The sequence below is a fragment of the Chinchilla lanigera genome, unplaced genomic scaffold, assembly GCF_000276665.1.
Source record: "Chinchilla lanigera isolate Chin_1 unplaced genomic scaffold, ChiLan1.0 scaffold00094, whole genome shotgun sequence".
In the NCBI taxonomy this organism is placed as follows: Eukaryota; Metazoa; Chordata; class Mammalia; order Rodentia; family Chinchillidae; genus Chinchilla; species Chinchilla lanigera.
Genome location: NW_004955495.1, coordinates 4,401,229 through 4,415,133, shown reverse-complemented (window position 1 = coordinate 4,415,133; position 13,905 = coordinate 4,401,229). Strand labels below are relative to the sequence as shown.

The window sequence follows — 13,905 nt, the reverse complement described above, 5'->3', positions numbered from 1 at the left end:
ACTTACATCCCCACCCCCAGCCCTTCTTTTTTTTTTTTGGTTTTTCTCCGGTATCGGGAACCGAACTCACGACCTTGCGCTTGCCAGGCAGGCGCTTTTGCCGCTGAGCTAAATCCCCAGCCCCTCTTCTTATTTTTAATTTCTTTTTTTTTTTTTTTTCCAGTACCGGGAATCGAACTCATGACCTTGCGCTTGCCAGGCAGGCCCTGTGCTGCTGAGCTAAATCCCCAGCCTCTTATTTTTAATTTCTACACAGGGTCTCCTTAAATCGCTGAATTGCCCAGGCTGGGCTCGAACTTTCCTCCTTTTTTTTTTTTTTTTTTTTTTTTTTTTTGCGACACAGGCTTGTTATGTAGCCCAGGCTGGCCTTGGACTCACAACCATCCTGCAGCTTCAGCCTCCCAGAATGCTGGGGTCACAGGCGTGTGCCTGGCCTTTCAGGTTGGGGTAGGACCACAGGGTTTGAAGAACCCTGCCCAGAGGTAAAAATGACTAGAGGGGCTTGTGGCCAGGCCCTCGCGATCCAGCGAAAAGTGGGAGGCCCCACCGGGACCCAGATGGCCGGGGATTCCAAATTGCGCCCCACCCCAGCTCTGATCCTAAATCAGGGCCAGGTCTCCGCCATGCGTGCTCACGAGTGGCCACCAGGGGGCGCATGATGCCCGGCCGCTCAGAAGTCCAGCTCCGGCAATAGCGTGTGCCTGACCCGGGCGCTGCGGGGCTCTGGCTCCTGGGCGCCGCTGTCCCCGGGGGGCCCCGCCGCGTCGCTGTGTGCGGCCTCCCAGGCCCTCTGCTGGGCCGGCCAGTCCATGTGCGCCCAGCGCGGGTCCGGAGCCCCCACCACCTCGTCCACCAGGGCCTCCAGGTCGGGCGGGGGCTCGGACCGCTCCACCAGGACGGGCGCGAAGGGGCCCACGAGCCAGGGCAGCGGCACGGCCTGCAGCACCAGCTCCAGCAGCTCGTCCACGCTCGCGTGCGCGCGAGCCACGCTGCCCCGGCCTTCGGCCAGCGCGGCGGCCGGGACGTCCCCGAAGCGGCGCGCGTCCGCGAAGGCGGCCTGTAGGGCGTCCACGCTGCGCCGCACCTCGGCCACCTTCTCCTGCGCGCCGGGGGGCAGGCCGCGTACGCCCGCCTCCAGCGCCTCCACCGCGCTCTGCAGCTCCAAGGTCAGCCTGCGCGACAGCACCAGCGTCTCCAGCTCCGCCTGCGGGGGTGGGGTAGGGGAGGGGAGCCTGTTTTCCCCAGGGGCACACGACAGAGCCCAGCCTGGCTTCATTTCCCCAGTGGACACAAACAGGGCTGGGGTTTGTTGTTGTTACTGGTTTTTTGAGACAGGGTCTAGCTATGTAGCCCAGGCTGACACTGAACTCGTGATCCTCCTGCCTCAGCTTCCCCGGTGTTGTTAGGATTACAGGTGGGCGCCACCACGCCCGGCTTTATTTTTGATTTTCTGAGACAAGGCAAACAGGGCTGTTGACCTGTCTTAGCTTGCCTCCTGGATATACACTGGACCCAGCTTTCTGGCTGGTTGAGTTCCCCCTATGAGCCCACAGCTCTGCCTCAGTTTCCCCACGAACACCCAACCACCTAACCTCAGCGCTTGGTTTGAGAAAACTTGAGTCTGGCCCTTGGCAGTCCCCGGTGGAGTCGGAACCACTCGCTGGTCCTCTCCTTGCTCAGCCTGTTACCACCTTACTTAGCCCTGCTGCCTTCTCACCGGGGCCCTTTAACGCTTCCCCATCCGCCATCTCACCTGCCCCTACCTGACTTCTCACCTCCTCCTCTTGCTGCCCCTCTACCCGCTTCCCCTTGCCCCGGCCCCTTCCTGGACCCGCCTTCAGCCTTCCTTGGCCGCACGTTTCCTCCCCTCCGTTGGCCCCACCTCCTCTCGTGGCTCCGCCCACCTCCCCTAACCTCTCCCTCCTCCCTGGTCTTGGCTCCTACCCGCCCCGCCTCTTCCCACCCCCTCCCCAGCACCACCCTCCTCTGGCCACGCCCCCACACGCCCTTCCAAGGCCGCCGCGTCTCGTGACCACGCCCCTCCTCCTTGGCCCCGCCCCCGCCGGCTCCTCCCCGCCCTCACCTGGCTATCCCGGCGGCGGCGCCCATTCTCCAGGGGACGCTGGTTCCAATCCTCCCACAGCTCGTGCACCTTCCCGAGCTGGGACCCGGAGGCCGGGCTCATTCCACTTTGTATGCGGTGGATCTGCGGGCGGGGACAGGGGTGGGAGTTAGGGCAGGAGGGTGGAGGGGCGGAGAGGGACCCAGCACCGAATCCGCCAAGAGGATTCAGTGAGCACCATTTGTATGCACCGCTGGGGATCCGGCCGGCCACGCTGCCTGTCCTCCCCCGGCCTTGCCCACGGCCGAAGACCCGGGGTTCCTCTCACCCTACCTCGCTGCAGGTGGTCCCCGCGGTCCCCTGGCCCTCGACCCTGTCTCCTCCAGCTCTGCAGGAAGCCCCTCCGCTGCTGGGGGCAGGGTCGACCCCGTCTAGGTCCTGATCCCCGGAACAGAACAGCCACTCACCTCCAGCGTCCAGGCCAAGGCCCACCCCGAGGACCCCACCTGAGACAGACGCATCCCAAGGGTGTGTTGCTACAACTAAAACTCATGCATGAAAACTTAAAGGTAGGGCTGGGGTGTGGGGCAAGGATAGGGAGCTTGCCTAGCAGGTGCAGAGACACGGGCTCCATCCCCAGCACCGCAAAAAGCAAACAGGAGAAAGAAGAAAACCCCAGGTGGTGGCAAATGCCTGTCATCCCAGCACTCTTGGAGGCTGAGGCAGGAGGATGCAAAGTTTGAGGTCATCCAGGGCAACTTAGCCACTTAATGAGACCTTGTTTCAAAATAAAAAATAAAAAGGGCTGAGGATGGAGCTCAGTGTGAAGGCCCTGGGTTCAGTCCTCAGTAAGCAAAAGAGAAGGAGGAATCAAAATTCAATGTCTTCTATCTATATAATAGAATATTACTCAGCCTTTAAAAGGAAGGAAATCCTGACACCTGATGCAGCATGGATAGACCTTGAGGACACTGTGGTCAGGGAAATGAGCCACATACAACAATTCACACAGAGACAGGGAGGAGGATGGTGATGCCCAGCTCAGGAGGGCACAGAGGCTCAGCTTGGGGAGGTGGGAGGTCCTGGAGGTGGACGGTGGGATACACTCGATGCTGCTAAGCTGGGTGCTTAAGAACAGGTAAGTGGCTGGGCGTGATGGTTCACGCTTGTAATCCCAGCACTAGGGAGGCTGAGGCAGGAGGATTGCTTCGAGTTCAAGGCCAACCTGAACTGCCGAGACCTTGTCTCAAAAAAAAAAAAAAAAAGGTTAAGCAGTAAACCCCGTGTTATGTACACTGACCGCACACAGGAAGGGGTGTTGGAAAACGCAGGCACCGTGCAAGAGCCTATTGCCCCATTATGGGCAAAGCAGGCAATGTCTTGCTGAACGCGCACTGAGCTCCGTTTCCTGGATGAGCGCCTAGCCCGTGCTGTGTGCCTGTGGCTGCGGGTAGGCCGGCGCCTTGATCAAGGCCCAGCGCGACATAGCTGTTCAATAAGTGTTGAGCAGGTGCGCTGGGGAGGGAGCCCAGCGGCAAGGCGCTGCAGAGCCCTGGGTTCAGTGCTGAGCACTGGCACGAAAAAGAAGCGCAGAGGCGGATCCAATAGAGAAAATGGAGAAGCTGATCATATGGTGCTCTGGAAACAGGGTGATAAGAAGGAAAAGAAAGCACGCCAGGTGGAAGGCACAGACATGCAAAGGCTGGGGGCAGGACGGAGCCCGGCGCAGCAGAGGTGGCCGTGTGGCTGGAGCAGGAGCAGGGGAGGCGGGGGGGGGGTGGGCGGGCCGCACAGGGACCTGTGGGTTGCAGGGAAGCTCTGAGCTGTGGGCCCAGGAAGAGTTGGGAGAGTTGGAGGGCTGAGGGCAGAGGAGGGCGGACCTGACTTGGTGCTCACGGGCGCCCTCTGGTGGCCACTTCCGGGAAGTCAGGCTGCGGGGAAAGGGACCGAGGGGTGGGGACAGATGCGTAAAAGGCAGGTGGTTCCTATCAACTCTGCCGGTAGAGCCCGCAGTAGGAGCTGATGAGATGAGCGGGTGGGAAGAGCACGGGCTGCGGCTCCTCCCAAATGAGGACCTGCGCCGGGAAGGACAGAGCTGTGCTTAGCAGACAATCCTCACCAGCTCCAGGGTCTCCTGCAGCTGGGCTAACGTGTCCTGGGTGCGGTGTTTGCTCTGCCTCAGTTTCCCCAGAGAGTGCTCATAGGCCAGGTGGCGGATCCGTGCGGACAGGGAGCCCAGGCGCACAAAGTAGCCCTGCTGTCTTCTCTGCTCCTCCACTGATCCCACTTCTGGGCCCTCGGCCTCCGCCGCCAGCGCCGCTGAAGGTTGGGACAGGAGCTGGAGGTCAGCGTGGCCACCTCCTCCACACCTGGTCACCCACCCTCGGGGTGGACAACCCCACAGGCTCCAAAAGGTTGGCTTCCCTTTATCAATACCGACCCTTTTCATCTTGTCCAAACCCAGGAGGGTAGGCACTATTTAAGCCCCATTTTACAGATGAGGGAAACTGAGGCAGGGTATGGCTACCCCACAGTGTGCACGAGGCAGATCAGGATTGAAGCCCAGGCACACCAGCTCCAGACTGTGCTCAACCATTCTATTAAATGGACTCTTTTTTTTGTCTTTTTGAGATAGGGTCTCGCTATGCAGTTCAGACTGGCCTTGAGCTCACTTTGTAGTCCAGGCTGGTCTCAAACTCGCAAAGATCCTCCTGCCTCAGCCTCCCGAGTGCTGGGATTACAGGTGTGCGCCACTACGCCTGATGCTATTAAATAGACTTTTAAAGACTATGTCACAATCCAGGTTCGGTGGCACATGCCTGTAAATCCTAGCACTCAGGAGGCTGAGGCAAGAGGATCACCATGAGTTTGAGGCCAGCCTGGGCTGCATGGTGAATTCAAGGCCAGCCAGGACTATATAAGAGACCCTGTCTCAAAAACAAAACCAAACAACCACAAAAGTCATAGCAGACAGGATGTAAAATACTGGGGAGTGCTGGGGTTTGGAGGACTGGCTAAAAAGACAGGCACTATTTAGCCTGTGTCTCATTTTCCTACTTTTCAAGACCAACCAGAAACCAGGATTTTTAGTACAAATGCATAAAATAAATTGACACATTTGAAAGAGACTGCACAGGCTGAGGTTGGAGTTCTGTTTCCCGCTGATGTGCTGAGCAGTCTGGGGTCAATCTAGACCTGTCTGATCTGTACCCCACTGAGATGGTCCCTGGACCGGAAGCGGCAGGGGCCTCACCGAGCTCCGCCTCCGTCATGGGCAGGAAGTGGTCCACCAGCTCCTCGGACTTGCCCAGCACCATGTCCACGGCGTGGCTCACGGAGCGCTTCAGCTCCACACTCCAGCGCCGGCTCCGCCGGGCCAGGTCCACCACACCGGTGACCCCACTGGCCACCGCGTCCTTGGCCGAGGTCACCATCTGGCAGGAGGAGACCTTGCTCCAGGCACCACAGTCTCTGGCTCTATCCCCTGACCCCTGCTCCCTGGGGCTGGGTCTCCAAGTCCTCTGGGCCTTTTCCTGGCTCCGTGCCTCAGTTTCCCTTTATAGAGTGGGGAATAAAATGCACCCCCACAGGGCTTGCAGCAGGCAGCAGCAGCACCTACTGGCACAGGGTGTGTCGGCGCGTTATTTTACATGGCTGGACTTTCAGGTCCCCCTTCAGGACTAGTTAGATCAACCCTCCCTCTCGCCTCAACTCTGGCCCAACCGCTCAGGTCCCCGTGCGTGGTCTGGCCACCCGGGTACCGTATCCGAAGGCTGCTGGAGAAAGGGCAGCTTCTCTTCCAGCTTGTCCAGGCCCTTGCAGGCGAGATCATTCACTGTCGCCACTGAAGAGAGAGGGAGGAAACAGGGACCCATGGAGAGATGTAGAGGGAGGGAGCACTCGAGAAGCAGACACACAGAGGGAGGAAGGTAGAGGGAGGGGCACAGGAAGAGACAACCGGAAGGGAAGGCATGGAAGGCTCCAAACCAGGAGGTGGCTGGTGGTCCACAGAGGTGGCAGGTCTCCAGAGCTCCAGAGCAGCCACAGATCCCAGGCCGAACACCAGGACTCTGGGAGAGGGGGTGGACGGAGGAGGCCAGGCCACAGGGGGACAGGGTGGGGTGGCTCACGGCAAGCGGCCAAGTCCTGGGAGGGACTGGGGACCCTGAACAGGCCACCCCTGGCTCCTCGACCCTTCTGCTGGGCCCCAAGGTGACTCCACAGCCCTAGTGGCAGCTCAAGGTCATGGGAGCCCCTGTGAACAAGCTGGGACCCAAGGTGACCTCTTTCCCTGTCACATGACGGGGAGTGAGGGGCCTTTCTGTCCTCCAGAGTGGACCCCTCAGCTGGTGGGATGCGGGAGGCGGTGCCAGGGCTGAGGCGGCAGGGCTCAGGGAGGTGGAAGAGAATAGGAGGGGACCACAGGCCACAAGTGTGGGGAGGGGTCAGGCCAATAGCCTGGTGTGGTGGCGCACTCCTGTCAGCCCAGCGTTCTGGGAAGCTGAGGCAGAAAGATGGGAAGTTCAGGAGCAGCCTGGGCAACTGAAGTGACTTAGTGAGACCCTGTCTCAAAATAAAAAAGCAAGAACTGGGTGTGGTGGCGCACACCCGTAATCCCAGCACTCGGGAGGCTGAGGCAGGAGGATCGTTGTGAGTTTGAGACCAGCCTAGGCTACAAAGTGAGCTCAAGCCAGCCTGACCTGCACAGTGAGACCCTGTCTCAAAAAGACCAAAAAAATAAATAATAAAAAAAAGCCAGGCATGGAGGTGCACACCTGTAATCCCAGCACTCAGGAGGCTGAAGCAGGAGGATTGCTGAAAGTTCGAGGTCAGCCTGGGTTACACGGTGAGTCCAGGCCAGCCTGAACCAGAGAGAGATACTGTTGCCAAATAAAGGGGGAGCTGGGGTGGAGCTCAGTGCAAAGGCCCTGGGTTCTGTCCCCAGTGCCACAATAAACAAAGGGAAGGGGCAGAGGGCAGTGGCAGGGGAAGAACTGGGGCAAGGCAGGCAGAGAAGGGGGAGATGGATGGCAAGTGGCACGTTACAGGCCCGGGGGACGGCGGACAGCTGAAGAGGGACAGGCGCCCCAGGACAACCGCAGGGCGTGTCATGCAGCTGGGCCGCGTGGGGACTCACACTGGGGCTGCAGGTGCTCCAGCAGCGGCTGGGCGTGGTCCAGGGCGCATGTGGTCAGGCTGCACACACAGTGCTCCGCCAGGCGGCACGCGGAGCCCAGCAGTGGGTGCCTGTCCTTGGTGGCATTGTAAGCGTTGGAGACGCTGGCACAGGTGGCCCGGACGAGGGGCAAGGCCACCACGCGCTGCACCACATTCTGCGGGAAGGGGTGGCACCAGAGGGACCCCGAGGTCATGGGGGGGCTGAGGCACACGTTAGGCCTCTCTGAGTCCAGGTGTAGGGGTGCACACCTGTCATCCCGGCACTCAGGAGGCTGAGACAGGAGGATCACCACAAACTTAAGGCCAACCTGGACTACATAGTGAGACCTTGTCTCAAAAAACAAAAAAAGCGCCGAGAATGCCATGGTCACTATTGCTGTGGTCAGTGAGGGCGACAGTGGACAGAGTGGCAGGCAGGGACTCAGGCGGGCAGAAGAGGGCTGGGTGTTTCAAGCCCCAGAACCCGGTTCTCCCAGCAAGGATCGGGAGAGGACACCTGGCCTGAGACTGTCTCAGAACAGCGGCGCCCCGCCCTCCCGGTGCCCCTGTGGGGAGGGGCACCCCACCTGTGGGCTGTGCTCCTCCAAGCTGGGCCTGGGGTCCTCAGTGTCCTCCTTGTCGGACATGCTGGCTGCACACAGGGTCACCCTGGGGGAGGGCAGGGCAGAGTGAGGGTCCTGCCCGGGCTCTGTGCCAGTCTCACCCCCCATCTGTGAAGCGGGCATCGTGCAGCGCCCGGACAATGCCCGGTGCGCGGCTGCTGTGCGGCTTTGGGTGAGCGCCTTCCCCTCTCTGGGCGGTTTCCCCTGCTGTACACCGGGGCGGGTCCCTGCTGCCGGTGCTAGGGGCGGACCTGCACAAGCACCCCTCGCGCAAGGCGGGAGGCGATAGCTGCAGAGTCCGGACCAGCCCCACGGTTCATCTGACAGACAGGGCAACTGAGGCGCACCGCAGGCCCGCGCTGCCTCGCGGCAGGGAGCTCGGCGTCTACATATTTGCTGCCTGCTCCTCCTCTATGCCACCCGGTGCCCTCGGCGCGCTGGTGCCCTCCCAACTGGGTCTTGAGCCTGCGCCAACTGGGCCAAGGGTCTCGGCCACCTGCTCCGGCCCGTCGCACCCCTCCCTCGCCACGGGCCCCTCGCCCAACACAGGACTCGGGGTCTCCGAACCTGCAGGAGGCTCCTGGACGCCGTCCGCGCCGCGCTCACCTGGGCTAGCGGAGCCTCTGACCCCCGGGTCCCAGTGCAGACCCCGGGCTCTGAAGTCTCCGCCCAGTGCGCGCTCTGCCCGCCTTATAGAGGCTCGGGGGCAGGGGTATTGGGGAACAGACCAATGAGGATGGCCCACTCGGGGGCGTGTCCAAGGGGCGGGGCCCAGGCGTCCCTCCTCTCCTTGGGTTCCCCCAGGGCACTGCCGTTGTCTGGCAATCCAGGCACGCCGGTGCCCATGGATTGAGCTGCTTTTGGCCAGGTACGGTCACCTGTCACCTTCTGCTGTTTCCATGGTGACACGGGAGGGTGATCCAGCCCCCACTGCCCGGCTGAACGACTTTGGGCAAGTCTCCAAAGATTGTCTTCTTTTTTTAATTTATCATTTAAGCAGGGAGCCAGTCCAGTCCATTCCCTCGGACCCTCCCCCAACCTTTTTGTAACTGGAGATTGATCCCAGGGCCTTTGCACTGAGCTACACCCCCAACTCTTTCTTTTTTTCTTTTTTCTTTTCTTTTTTTTTTTGAGATAGGGTCTCGATAAATGGCTAAGGCTTGAATTGGCAATCCTCCTGCCTCAGCCTCCCAGGGTCCTGACATTATAGGCATGTGCTACCATCGCTGGCCTTTAGACTCCTATTATACAGATGAGCAAACTGAGGCCCCAAAGCTTAAACCACTTGCCCTGAGTCCATAGAGAGGAAAGATCTGATTGAAATCCACCTCTTCAATTCCAGGCTCCCCCCTTCCACCCACGAATGACCCTCCATCTAGGGGGCTGAAAAACATAATTTTGTAGGGACCCCCATGATGCCCCCAGCCCCACATGCCTGACTGTGTGTTGGCAGGGGCCCCCTAGGATCTGAGTTGCAACAACAGCCCCCTGGGTCCCTGCCATGCCCTCTGCCCCATCCAGCCCCAGCCTTGCCCTGGGCAGGTGTCCCTCTGATGTCCTAGGCCGGCATGACACACCCGAGACCCGAGCGATCTGGGACACAAGCTCTGGCCAAAATCCACCTGTAAAGTGACACCCCGGCAAATGGTGAGGGTTTTTATTTCCAACTGAATCTCAGGGTGGGGGAGGGAGAGAAGCCAGAGGCCAACCGAGTTCGAGTCCACGAGTGACCCCGCCCGGCGCCCCAGCCCCAGGCCTGCCTCATGCTTTTCCCTTTCCGTCCTGGGGAAACCAGGATGTCTATCGGGGAGATGCAGGAAACACCGAGTGTGATTCATCCCATTCTATTCAACAGTTATTTAGTAACACGCTGGGGGATTCTGGCTCCGGGGGTGGGGGCCCCCAAGAGCCCGCCAGACTGGGGAAGATGAGCCTGACGGAGATGACTCTGGTGTGGCTGGGGCTTGGCCAGAGAGCGGGACAGGGGGCCTGGGGGAGCCCAGAAATCAAGCGATCCTGGAAATGGGGGACAGCATTCCTGGTCGAAGGTGCAGCGTGAGCAAAGGCAAGAAAGGCGGGGAGCACAGCGTGGGTTGGGGGAGTGTGGCCGGAACGGGTCCTGGCAGCTCTGGGATCCTGGCATCTCGCCCATGCAGAGCGGCTGCTGTGTTCTCCCGGCCCGGCCAGCCCAGCGCCTCACCAGGACGCTGCCACCTCCAGGAGCGCCTGGCCCTTCAGGGCCTCGGGGGCCGCGCAGCGGATAGTGTTCTGGGAGAACATCGCACGCCTGTTGGCTCTCAGCCAGTGATAGAGGTTGTCCAGGTTCTGGTCGCAGACCCAAGGGCTGCCAGAGAGGTCAAAGCCGTCCCGCATGTCCCGGGCAGGCTTTCCCAGGGATGCCCAGAGCCCTCTGGGCACGGTGCTCAGCAGGTTATCGGAGAGGTCCAGCATGTCCAGCTGCGTCAGGCCTTGGAAGGCGCCGGCTGCCACCGTGGTCAGCCTGTTGTTGAGAAAAAGGTAGCGCAGGCTGGGCTGGGGCGAGAGCAGGTCCTCTCGGAACGCCCGTGGTCGGTTCCCCTGTAGGTGCAGCCGTTCCAGGTGCAGCGGGCCCCGCAGGAGGCCAGGCGGCAGGGCCTCCAGCTGGTTGTCCCCGAGGTCAAGGGTGCGCAGGCCAGTGAGGTTGGCCAGCAGCCCGGGGCTCAGCGTCCAGAGGCGGTTCCAGGACAGGTCCAGGAAGCCCAGGGCCTTCAGGCCTTGCAGCCATGAGGCCTGCACGACCTCCAGCCTGTTTTCCTTCAGCACCAGCGTGTGCAGGGCGGCGGCACCCCAGAAGAGGCCCGGGGGCAGCTGGGTGAGGGCGTTGCGGGTGAGATCCAGCACCTGTAGGCCAGGCGCGGGCACCAGGAGCTTGGCTGGCAGCTCTTCCAGTTGGTTGCTGGAGAGATGCAGCTCGCAGAGGTGGGGGGCGCCCTGCAGGGCGTCGGCCGGCAGCTTGGTCAGGTTGGAGAACTCCACCGTCAGGTGCGTGGTGTCGCTGGGGAGGGGGCTGGGGAATGTGGAGGGCGAGTAGCAGGCCACGGAGCTGCTGTTGACAGACTGGTACGTCAGGCACTCTCTGGAGCTTGGGAAGCCCCCCTGGGCCGAGGCCGCGGACAGCACTAGCAGGAAGAGGGCTCTCAAAGGACGAGGGTTGAGGCCCGCTGGTCTGCAAGCGGTGAGAAGTGTATAATGAACCACAGTGAAAATATAGCCAGAGCCTGCCCCTTCCTTCCCGTTCCCATGGCCGCCACTCCTCGTCGTCTGGACCAGTGCAGTGTGGTCACTTCCTCTTCCTCTCCAGCCTTCTACCCACCCTTGTAGCTGCCAAAAGGGGCTATTTTTCCTGGAATAATTCTATGACTCTTGAATTTCTGAGTCCAATCCCTACATACTACCCTTCCCCATTGCCATACCAGCCATAATGGGCTGTTAACGATACCCAGTTCAAATTGTTAGTTGTGATTTGGTTTGTTTTCAGGGTCAACCCTTCTCTCCCTAGTTCTGTATTTTAATGGAACAGCCAGCAAACTCCTATTCATCCTGCAAATCTCCAGCTCTAATGCCCTCTTTTCCATGAAGCTTTTTTTCTTTTCTTCCCAACAAAGAAGGAGTTCCTGTTCTAGGCTTCTCTTCTTTTTTTTTTTTGGGCTTTTCTCCGGTACTGGGAACCGAACTCACGACCTTGCGCTTGCCAGGCAGGCGCTTTGCCGCTGAGCTAAATCCCCAGCCCCTCTAGGCTTCTCTTCTATCCTTAGTGCTGCAGAGCCCTCAGGTTAAACACAGGGCTCCAGCTCCAAAGAGAGGACCATGAACATGAAAGTGTGTGTTGTTTTGGGCAGACCTGGGATGGATATTTGGTTTTTTTTTTGGTCTTCTTGAGACAGGGTCTCGCTATGCAGTTCAGGCTGGCCTTGAGCTCACTTTGTAGCCCAAGCTGGTCTCAAACTTGCAACGATCCTCCTGCCTCATTCTCCCAAGTGCTGGGATTACAGGTGTGTGCCACCACGCCTGGCTGGACATTTGGTCTTGAGAGGGGTGGCTTACAGTTGGTATCATAATCCTGGGACCTCTGATAGGGTGTCCTCTCATTCCCTGCCTGGCCCATGGCCCACCTGGATTTATGCAGGTGTGCGTATGTGTACGAGACCCTGTCTGTCTGTCACAGCCTGCTGGGCTCTGTCTGTCCCCTGTGACTTCAGTGGGTTGGAGAGAATGGGCACATGCCCAGGATGGATGGGGCGGGGACCTACCTCTGCTGTCGCTCTCTGCTCCGAGGCGACATGGTGGCTCTTCCCTTCCTCCTCTGAGGTGCCTGGGGCGGGGGGCAGGTGGTCTTATACCTGCTCGGCCCGGGGGCGGGCTCCAGCCGGGAGGAAGCGCTGTGCCACCTTCCCTGTTCCTCGCAGGTCCCAGCCCAGCAGGGCAGCAGGGGGTGGGGCAGGGTTGCACAAGCGCTTCCTGGCGACACTGCCCGCCCCTTCTCGGCCTGTGAAGCCCAATATTTCATTTTTCTGCCCTTGCTTTCTGATTCTGGGGGGCACCCGAGAGTCTGGAGCTGAGTCCGCTCTTCCCTGGGTCAGAATTCAAGGGTCGGAGCGATGGCGGATGGGGACAGCACTTTGAGCAAGAGATATTACTTACGGGAACAACCAGGAAGTTCACTGAAATCAACAACAATCACAACCCCCACCAAAAAGAAATCCCTTTGTTCCGAACGCCTGGCATGTTCTGTGTTTTCCTTTTTTTTTTCAATTGCAGAGGTTTTTTAAAAACTAAAGCTCACGGTGCATAAAGCCCAGAGTCACCATGGCCTCTGGACTGTGGCCTCTGGACTGTCACCCAGCTGCATTGCTGTGTGAACTTAGGCAAACGGCATAACTTTTCTCAAACTGTTTCCCCACCCGTGAAGCTAAACTCAGTCTCCAAGGGTCCCTTCTGTTATTTCTTTCTTCCCTCAAAGAGGTACTGAGGTAAGATCCCAGGGCCTTTGCACAAACATACATCCCCAGCCTTTTTTTAGTTTCTCTTTTGAGACAGGATCTCAGTAAGTCACTAAATTGCCCAGGTTGGGTGTGAACTTGTGATCCTCCTGCCTCAGCCTTCAAGAATACTGGGATGAATCAACCTAGGAATGGATAAAAAAGATGTAGTCTTTTTATGTAATGGAGTACTACTAAGCCATGAAGAAGGATAAACTGGTGACTTTTATAGGTAAATGGATGTAGCTTGAATTCAAACTTGTAAGTGAAATAAACCAGACACAAACGTGTAAACATCATATTGTCTCCTCTGTGAGAAGCTGAAAGAGTAAATGTGATCCAAAATGTACAACAGTTACTGTAAAATAGGAGGAAACTTCACATGGAAGGAGAAACTGGTTTAGGGGAATGGGGAAAAGGAAGGGAAAGCAAAAGGGAAAAAATACGTATGTATACATAAAAATAGTTAAGATAGGTATGCTGCTAATTTCTCTCAGTTCACTGAAAAGATGGGTTTGTGCTAATACTGTCTGGACAATTAAATGCTGTTATCTTGTACTCTGAGTAACTAATTTAAAGATAACAGTGTGGCCAGGAGAGGTGGCATGCGCCTGTAATCCCAGCACTCAGGAGGCTGAGGCAGGAGGATTGTTGTGAGTTTAAGGCCAGCCTGGGCTACAAAGTGAGCTCAAGGCCAGCCTGAACTACATAGCAAGACCCTGTCTCAAAAAGACAAAAGCAAAAACAAAACAACAATGTGTAATGTGTTGACCATTGTTATCTTCCTATCATATGGTTTTGGAATTTTGTTTTTATATTTATGTGTTTTTTATTTCTTCATTTCTTATTCTTTAAAATAGAAAAAAAAATCCTGGGATGGAACAGGGCATGGTAGTACACGCTTGTAATCCCAGCACTTGGGAGGCTGAGGCATAAGATCTCTATGAGTTTGAGGTCAGGCTGGACTATTGAGTTCAAGGCTAGCCTGTCCCAGAAAAGCAAGACCTTATCTCAAAAAACAAAGACAAAAAAAAAAAAAAAAAAA

The 13,905-nt window shown here is 58.2% G+C and overlaps 2 protein-coding genes across 3 annotated transcripts; both read right to left on the bottom strand.

Annotated features, from left to right (window-relative positions):
- Positions 1 to 350: 350 nt before the first annotated feature.
- On the bottom strand, positions 351 to 8,544 carry Plin5 (perilipin 5). 2 transcript variants are annotated; one of them, XM_013505192.1, is made up of 8 exons: positions 8,449 to 8,544; positions 7,807 to 7,888; positions 7,200 to 7,395; positions 5,824 to 5,906; positions 5,316 to 5,496; positions 4,182 to 4,381; positions 2,084 to 2,206; positions 351 to 1,204 (listed from the first exon to the last, which is right to left on the bottom strand). In XM_013505192.1, the coding sequence occupies exons 2-8, from the start codon at positions 7,864 to 7,866 to the stop codon at positions 671 to 673; spliced, it is 1,377 nt and encodes a 458-aa protein (XP_013360646.1). In that variant the 5' UTR covers positions 7,867 to 7,888; positions 8,449 to 8,544; the 3' UTR covers positions 351 to 670. The 2 variants fall into 2 exon arrangements, with proteins under 2 accessions (XP_013360646.1, XP_013360645.1); XM_013505191.1 differs by having other exon boundaries at positions 8,410 to 8,543.
- Positions 8,545 to 9,467: 923 nt separating this feature from the next.
- Positions 9,468 to 12,464, bottom strand: Lrg1 (leucine-rich alpha-2-glycoprotein 1). Its single transcript, XM_005405791.2, has 2 exons — positions 12,132 to 12,464; positions 9,468 to 11,047 (listed from the first exon to the last, which is right to left on the bottom strand). Exons 1-2 carry the CDS (start codon positions 12,386 to 12,388, stop codon positions 10,039 to 10,041), a joined length of 1,266 nt encoding a protein of 421 aa, XP_005405848.1. The 5' UTR covers positions 12,389 to 12,464; the 3' UTR covers positions 9,468 to 10,038.
- Between the last annotated feature and the right edge of the window lie 1,441 nt (positions 12,465 to 13,905).